The sequence below is a fragment of the Siphateles boraxobius genome, unplaced genomic scaffold (genome assembly GCF_051911475.1).
Source record: "Siphateles boraxobius isolate OS27281-9 unplaced genomic scaffold, OSU_SipBor_1 46, whole genome shotgun sequence".
Taxonomy (NCBI): Eukaryota; Metazoa; Chordata; class Actinopteri; order Cypriniformes; family Leuciscidae; genus Siphateles; species Siphateles boraxobius.
This window is the reverse complement of record NW_027509097.1, coordinates 10,308,094-10,317,421: the sequence shown is the minus strand read 5'-3', so window position 1 is coordinate 10,317,421 and position 9,328 is coordinate 10,308,094. Positions and strand designations below refer to the sequence as shown.

The 9,328-nt window shown below is 45.5% G+C and overlaps 1 protein-coding gene across 1 annotated transcript in view; it reads left to right on the top strand.

Annotated features, from left to right (window-relative positions):
- Positions 1 to 8,318: 8,318 nt before the first annotated feature.
- The window catches only part of uts2r (urotensin 2 receptor), a 63,727-nt gene continuing 62,717 nt past the window's right edge, over positions 8,319 to 9,328 (top strand). The window contains exon 1 of the mRNA XM_077201260.1: positions 8,319 to 8,792. Within this exon, the coding sequence (XP_077057375.1) occupies positions 8,741 to 8,792 (52 nt within the window). The 5' untranslated portion in view covers positions 8,319 to 8,740. The remainder of the gene's footprint in view (positions 8,793 to 9,328) is intronic.

Genomic DNA, 9,328 nt, shown 5'->3' with positions numbered 1-9,328 from the left:
GTGATAACTTCCCCTATCTTTGACTAACACATATCTTTACTGAGTCTGTGTTCACTGAAAGCATCAAGTCTTAACATCATCTCAGAAGGTTCACTCATACTTTGATCAATATATAGGTCTACACTGCATAGTAGAGTTGAGTGAACATTCTGAGATGACATGCTGCTTTGATGCTTCAAATGTTGCAACCTATAACAGTATGTGAAATAAGACGTGTCCAAATTCAAAGTAAAATTCATAAAAATAAAATAAAAATGCTACGCTTTCTGTGAGTGTTCGCCGCTGGGACACTCACTCTCTCTCTCTAAAAGAGCACGAGCGTTTTTCTGATAATGCCTCGCCTTTCCTGCGGCTCGTGCAGAGCCCCGCTCAGTGCAGGAGACCGCCATGTGATTTGCGCTCTCTGCCTGGGCCCAGACCACGCAGCCCTCGCCCTGGATTCGGGCGGCTGCGAGCATTGTGAAGCGCTTCCGTTATCGACCCTGCGGGCTCGATGGAAGCCTTCACCCCGGACGCTGTCACTCCACCTTCTGGACTGCGCAAGAAGAAGAGCCGTGCACAGAGGATGCCTGAGGCCATGATGAGTGAAGCCCGCTCACGCTTACTGACAAACACTTCGCCCCAGGCTCCGCTCGCACTAAATATCGTCACAAAATGTTCCCCATTCCCAGTAATCGGGTCATCTCAAGTGATACAGACAGTCCCAGCTGTCAGCGAGCCGCCGTTCCAGAGATCCAAGGGGGCGCGCGCCCCTGCACACACCTCCGGTTCTGTTTCCCGAGACCGCGAAGCGCGGCGATCAGAACCCGGAGTCCATTCTGCCCCTAGCTATACATGTAGAATCATGGAGGGCTATTCCAGGTGTGTCAGAATGGGTGCTGAGCACAATGAGACAGGGCTATTCACTTCAGTTCGCTCGTCGTCCCCCTCGCTTTCGAGCACGGACAGAGACGAAAGTGAAAGCGGATGTAGCGCATCTACTCCGCGCAGAAATAGCAAAACTGCTGTGCAAAGGGGACATAGAACCAGTTCCTTCTTCTCTGAGCTAGTCAGGCTTTTACAGACGTTATTTTCTCGTACCCAAGAAGGACGGAGCTCTAAGACCTATCTGAGATCTGAGACATTTGAACAAAGCTCTCATGAGACGGACGTTCAAAATGCTCACGACCAGACAAATCCTCATGCATATTCACCCGAGGGACTGGTTTATCTCTCTCGATCTGAAAGATGCATACTTTCAGATCCCGATAGTTCCCCGTCACAGGCCATTCTTGAGATTCGCCTTCGACGGTCGGGCATATCAATACACCGTCCTCCCGTTCGGGCTGTCTTTGGCTTTTGCCCCCTTGACAGTGAAAGGGCTGCGAATTCTGAACTATTTGGACGATTGGCTGATTTGAGCACAGTCAGAGATAGAACTGTTATCTCACAGAACAGTGCTTCTCAGCCATCTGGAAAGCCGGGGCCTCACGGTCAACTGGACCAAGAGCTCATTGATGCCCAGTCAGTCAGTTTCCTTTCTAGGAATAGAACTGGACTCTGTGGCTATGACGGCCCACCTATCGACACAGCATGCGCGCCGTGTTCGACACCTGGCCGCGTCTTTTCAGGAGGGCAGCATCACATCTCTGAAGATATTCCAGAGGATGCTAGGCTGTATGGCATCAGCTGCGGCTGTGCTTCAGCTGGGCCTGCTGTGCATGCGCCGGCTACAACGCTGGCTGAACGCCCAAGTGCCTTACCGGGCTTGGGTTTCAGGCTACAGACGAATCAGAGTGACTCAGAGCTGCATTTTGGCTCTGTAGCCCTGGTTAGCGGCCGACTGGTACCAGCGGGGAGTGACAATGGAGGCTGTCTCACACTGAAAGGTCATCTCGACGGACGCCTCCAACTTAGGTTGTCCTAGTCCGCTCGGACAACATGTCGGTGGTGTCCTACATAAACCGTTAGGGCGGTGTCAGATCCAGAAGCCTCTGCCATCTGACAGAACGCCTTCTTGTATTGTCTCAGTACCTCCTGCGCTCGCTGAGAGCGGCGCATGTGCCAGGCCACTTGAACGACAGTCCAGACAAACTATCCAGGAACTACGTTTCCCCAGGGGAATGGTCCCTGCACCCCCATACAGTCCAGTTACTGTGGCGCCTTTTCGGCAAAGCGAAAGTCGACCTGTTTGTGTCAAAAGACAACGCTCACTGCCCACTGTTCTTTTCAAAGAATGAAGATGCGCTGGCCCAAATCTGGCATCCCCATCCAGAATGCTGGTGTCTGCACGTATGGTTAATCAACGGATACCCGTTGTCTTGCCAGAAAAAGTGATGAACACAATTACGCAATCCAGAGCTTCCTCCACGAGGCGGCTTCACGCGTCTAAATGGTGGGTGTTCTCTAAATGGTGTGCTGATAGAGATCTAGACCCATGAATGTATGGGGTCCCGTGGTTTCTCGGCTTCTTTCAAGAGCTGTTGGATAAGGGCAGGTCCCCATCCATGCTTAAAGTTTATGTGGCGGCCGTTGCAGCGTTCGCTGAGTCGACGCGCGGTCAGTCAGTAGTAAGAAGCGAGCTCGTCATCCACTTCCTTAGGGACGCCAGACGGATGAATCCCCCGCGACCCCCGTCGGTTCCCATATGGGATCTTTCATTGGTCCTGGAGGCCCTGAATGCTTTCCCCTTTGAACCGATAGACTCTGCGGACCTAAAGTACCTCTAGCTCAAAACCGTTTTCCTGACAGCTCTGTCGTCAGTCAAATGTGTGGGGGATTTACACGCGCTATCTGTTAGCGCTGCGTGTCTTGAGTTCGGGCCAAATTACTCTGAAGTCATCCTTAAGCCAAGACATGGTTATGTGCCTAAAGTGTTGGGCACCCCTTTCAGAGCGCAGGTCATTTCGCTTTCGGCTCTGCCAGCATCCGATAGTGAGGGTGATGTTAATCTCCTCTGCCCCGTCAGGGCGCTGAGGGCTTACATTACGCGCTCCGCCTCTTTCAGGCACTCGGAACAGCTCTTTGTCTCGTTTGGTGGGCGCACCAAGGGTCTCGCCGCCTCGAAACAGAGCCTGTCCAGATGGATAGTGGATGCTATTGCCCCCTCTTATAAGTCTAAAGGTCTGCAATGGCATCAGGGCGCATTCCACCAGAGGCGTGGCCTCGTATCCCTGGGACTTATGAAGTGGAGGCTGGGCACGCACGGCGTTTACAATGGGTTCCCGTAGTGTAAGCAACTTACGCAATACAAGAGAACCTCTCGTAAGAGAACGTACTCGGTTACATACGTAACCTTGGTTCTCTCTAGAAGAGGGAACGAGTATTGTGTAACCCGACCGTGCAGGCGCCACGAGCGATTTTTGCATCAGCTGATGAAACCAGTGATGCAGCTTCCGAGCCAATCTTTTATACGCTAAGCCATCCCCATTCTCACGGGCTATGACGCGTAGAGGGCGCGAAGCCACGTGCGAGGCTCAGTGGTAGGCTGCAGCAGTTGCCGCACTGCATTGACAATAAATGCAAAATTAAGGATCATTATTGGCTTCAATATCTCGAGAAAAGATTACTTTATCCGTAGCGTAAGCAAATTACACAATACTCGTTCCCTGTTCTAGAAAGAACCGAGGTTACGTATGTAACCGAGTACGTTTTTTTTTTTTTGAACGGATGCTTCATTTTAACAATGAACTTGAAACCATTTGTTTGTTTTGTTTATTCAAATTACAATAATCAAAAGCATGCCAAATCGGTTAAATTGATTATGTATTAAACTAATTATGTATTCAATTAAAAAATTATTTTTATCATTAATAATTTATAAAAACTTTAAAAAATAATAGAGTTCTATGAAATGCATTTTAGAGCATATTTTATAGGGTTTTCTTACCAGTATACCACTACAACACTAGACGCATGGCTTAACTGTGTAACATACAGAAAGACTAGCAGAATACTCACCAATCTGACAATCTGTCTAGAACGCACATTCAGGAATGGAACAAGTGTCTATAACTGTGGTATTCCAGCCAGATGAACAGACTCAACTTTGTATTGTGTTGTTTATGTTTATGACAGTTTATGACTCAATTGTCATTTTCTCCTTCTATTCCTCTTACCTTTCCCATGTATTCCTTCCTGATGTCCTCCAGATGTGACTTTCATGGAAGCCACATGAGACCTGCACAACATCTATTAATCTATAATGGTCTTGGAGTCCAAGAAGAATATACCTAAAATATGAGCTGCTTTTGACATGAGTTTGTGGTGATCTTTACTCTGGCCCTCAGAGATGAGAACAGCTAATTTGCTCAAGAGCAAAATGGTTGACCTACAAATGATATTCTCTGAATCAAATGATAAGCTACTCCAAAATACTAGAGCTGTTGATGGTGTTTGCTGTGTACACCAGAGCGTATTATCGACTTGCATTGCCCATCTATCTGAAAGGGCAAAAATTCTCTAAAACTAATTTCAAGCCCTTTGAATTTTTACCAACCGAGGCAATGTGCCATCATATGAACCTGGCTATATTAAAGTTGGAGATATGACTTCCTGAGGATTCCAGATCAGATTCTTATTGTTGACTCCAGGAGACTTGAATATCAGCCAAAATGGTGCATCCCCCTTCCCCCCCATTGAATTGGTCAAATCCTAATGTGTTATTTGAAAAGCCCAGTGCCATTGATTGCATTAAGGTGGCGTTGACATACTTCTGAATGAGTGTTTTGGCATTTGCTCTGACCTCTCACCACTTCATGGTTTCCCATTAATTGAGATGGTGCTGTGACAAATTTGCACAGATTTATCTCATGACGGAGACTGGCATTAATTTTGCTCATGTACTAACTCAACTTTTGATCACACGACTGCCACATGAATACAAATGCTGTATGCAGTGGAGAGTTTTTTGCTTGTTTATAATGAGAGAAATTATATGCACCCAAAAACAAAATTATGGTCCAACATTACAATGAAGTTTAGTTCATTAACATTATTTAGAGTTGACATTAAATGGAAATTAACTATCATCTATTTTCTACATGCATTTTTGGTGGAGCAACAGACTTGGAAGGATCTACCACCATTCAGTCAACAACTGATTGTTAGAATATTATAATGAATGCATTTTGAACAAACATGAATTAACAATGAACAATATATTTCTGGATTAACATTGACCTAGATTATTAAAGGCAGTAGACTATTGTTCACTGATATTTCATGATTCATAATGCATTAACTTTTGTTAATAAACTAAACCTTATTGCAAAGTGTAAATGTCATGGTGGGTTGCAGCAAGGCAGACAGATTAGGAGATATATTTCCAATACGAAGGTTTATTTGTAATGAAACAGGATGGCAGAACAGGTAGCAACACACTAAAAAATACGGAGATCGGACAAACACTGACTGAACAGATGGAACTTAAATACAAACACAGATGACACTGATTAATAGAACACAGGTGATAGATGACGATGATGACTAAACAAGTGATACAACTGAACTGATAATGACAGTAACCATGGATACGAAGGAGTGGTGGGAAAAGAACAAAGGAGAACAGGAACCATTCAAAATACAAACTGAAAGTCCAAACAAACACTGACACATGACAATACCTCCCCCTCCTGGAAGGCGCAATCTCACGCCGTAGACAGACCAACTGCGGAAGGAGGGGGGTTCAGGAGGAGGATGAAGAGCAGGTGAAGGGCAGACAGAAGGTAGGAGGGACCAGGGCGGAGCAGACGGTGCAGGCGTCCAAGGCGGAGCATGCGGCCAGGGCGGAGACGACCATGCAGGCGGCCTTGGTGGAGACAACCATGCAGGCGGGCACGCCAACGAATGACCAAGGTGGAGCCAAAGGGATGAGGGAGCCCGGTGAAGCTGGTGGACTGATGGGCCATGGTGGAGGTAAGGGAGGTAGGAGCCAAGTTTGAGCTGATGGACCGACGGGCCAAGGTGGAGGTCGGAGATCAACCGACCATGCTGGAGCTGAACACTGGCAGACCCGCGAGCTCACCTCACTGAAGGTGGCATGTTGGTGAGCTGTGGAGCTAGTAGGAGGTCGCGACTGTGTGGTTGAGGAAGGTATCATGGGAGGAGGTGGGAGAGGGAGGCTGGGTGGGAGTTCAGGAACAGGCTCAGGAACCATCTCAGGCTCAGGTTCTGGAAGAGACTCGGGCTCGGGAACAGATTCAGGCTCGGGAACAGATACAGGCTCGGGAACAGATACAGGCTCGGGAACAGATACAGGCTCGGGAACAGATACATGCTTGGGGACAGACTCAGGTCTGGGACAGGAACAGGCTCTGACTTGGCAGCGGTCATCCTGGCAGAGGGCTCAGGCGGTGTGGCGTTGGCGGCCATCGTGACTGAGGACTCAGGCGGCGGTCATCTTTGCTGAGGGCTCTAGAGGTGAGGCAGCGGCCATCTTTGCCGAGGGCTCGCACTCAGGCGCAGCGGCCATCTTGTACGAATACACCGGCATGGCTGACCTGGTGTGAACAGTCACTGGTTCGGCAGGCTTGACGTGAACAGTCTCTGGCTCAACAGGCATGACGTGAACAGTCTCTGGTTCGGCAGGACTGACGTGAACAGTCTCTGGTTCGGCAGGACTAACGTGAAGCTCAGGCTCGGCAGGACTAACGTAAAGTTCTAGAAGGGTGGTCTCGATGGGACGAGACTCTGGAAGGGTGGTCTCGGCAGGATGAGATTTTGGAAGGGTAGTCTCGGCGGGATGAGACTCTGGGATGGTAGTCTCGGCGGGAAGAGACTCTGGAAGGGTGATCTCGACGGCTGCTGGTGATGGTGGTTGTTCTCTGAAACGGGATGCGACGCTCACCAAACACCTGGCGATGGCTTTCCTCCAGCTTAGTCTATCGGTGTTTGGGAGGTTAATGGCCTGGTGGAAATTGGTGCAGAAAAGCAGCTTGAGGGTTTCATTGTCGAGGGGGCTAATGACAGCTCGACGAACAAAGTTCTCCATAAAGGAGAAAAATTCCGTGCTCCCCTGTCGTCCTGTCGGCTGGTCCGATCTTCTGTCACGGTGGGTTGCAGGAAGGCAGACGAGGATATATTTCCAATACAAAGGTTTATTTGTAATGAAACACAGGACGGCAGAACAGGTAGCAACACACACTAAATAAGACGGAGATCAGACAAACACTGACTGAACAGATGGAACTTAAATACAAACACAGATGACATATTAATAGAACACAGGTGATACAGATGATGATGATGACTAAACAGGTGACACAACTGAACTGATAATAACAGTAACCATGGATACGAAGAGGTGGTTGTAAAAGAACAAAGGAGAACAGGAACCAATCAAAATACAAACTGAAAGTCCAATCAAACACTGACAGTTAATAATTGTTTTTGCTAACCCTTCCCATGAGAGATGTTTTTTATAGAAAATATTTGGAAAAAAAGGGAGAAATTTTGTTTGCTTCATAACACAGAAGATCCAGTAAAAATGTGGGAGTATTCTGTATGGAGTTCATTCTAAATTTATGCCATCTCGACATCCTTCAGTAGGGTCGTAAACAAGCTCTTAATGTGGATTCCTCTCTTTAAGGGTAACATATCTTTGTGAAAAACCGAACAAGGCTGGCTTTCTTTCATAAAAATGCCAAAAAACTCCCAGGTATTTATTAAGTACCTGCTGAGAATAGTCTTTTAAGCCATTTTTAGAGGGATGAGCTTTGGGTTAAAAAACGCCATCTTTAAAGTAAAGGACTTTAGCACTACACCCACTTTCTGCCAGTCATGACTCAGTCGGTGCTTATTATGTGAAATCAACTCTGCAAAATGTTTCCCTTGGAACACCGAAGTGAAGAACATATTCATCGCTAAACATGAAGTTGACAGAAGGGAAGGGTAAATAGCCTTAGTCAAAAAACATTTACCTTAAACCTGTTTGCTTCAAATGCCTGCTGATTTTGTTTTGTGAGGGCAGCTTTTTATGGAACATTATGTTCTGTGCTTCATTATTATTTATCTTTATTTGGAGACACAGAAACACAAACGTGTAATACGAATCCCCATGTGTGTCAATCTCCGATCTGCTAGATGAATGAATGAGTTCAGGTAGTAGCTCATTAGTCATTCACAATAACACACACACATACATTTCCAGAATACCTCCTCACAATGCCTTCCCCCCAATCTTTCTCGCTCTCTCTCTCTCTCCCTCTCCTTTCCTCTCTCCCTCATCTCCCCTCCCACTCTATGCCAGTGTGTGCGTAGCTCTCTCTCTCTCTCTCTCTCTCTCTCTCTCTCTCTCTCTCTCTCTCTCTCTCTCTCTCTCTCTCTCTCTCTCTCTACCCCTTATAGGCATGCACTCTGTCAGTGGAGGAGAGGGTTTCAAAATCCAGCTGTAGCTCAAAGTGATCGCCTCCTTGGGCATATCCATCTAAGAGGTTTCTGCCCTTTTTTCCCTAGTACTACTTTCTTTGGTTGTTCTGAACCTGTTGGATTTTTTTTTTTATCTGTCACTCAGGTTTGTGATATAGTGAGTGTTCTGCTGAAGAATAACATAAGTTTTTCTTACATGGCTGAAGCACCTGCCAATCTCATTTGTGCTTTTTTCTTGATGTGATATGTGTGTCCTAACACACAAGACAGAGCTTAATTTCTTTTTGGTCCACTGGAATTGTTTTATTTTGCCATTCAAGGATTTCTTGCTGACAACGTGATAGGAATCCCTGAGTAAACTCGTCAGAGAAATCATGAGTTGGACTCAATGTAAATGCTAAACGTCTGTCTGCTTGGAGCTACGCCATTTGTGGAATTCAATCAAGGTAAAGCATTATTTGTTTTTCATTACATTTGACTCTGGAGGTCATTTGTCTGAAATGCCCCAGTTGTTATGTTAGATAAGCATATTTTATTAATTTGAGGGTGCAATGACTTTTTCATATATTAAAATTTGATGCTTAGGTATTAATCATTTGATATAAATAGTTAATTAATATCAGACTTTAAAGCAATTTTATCAAGAAGTGGGAAAGTTAATCCACCTCTCAACTTAATTTTTCATTGACAGGAGTGATGTGTGGGGTTTTTATTAATAATTTAAGGCACACTAAATAATATACAACCTTATTTACATCAAAGGTTAAAATATTATTTTATATATTTTTTAAATAATTATTTTATTAACTTACAAAACAAGCCTTTAAAATTAATTTAAATTACATTAAACATGTCTTAGCTTGTACTATAGGTTAAAATATTGTTTTATACTCATTTTAAATATTACTTTATTTATAACTTACGAAGCAAGTCTGTAATTGAAATTAAAGTCATATTAAAATGTTTGACCTAATGTACAGCA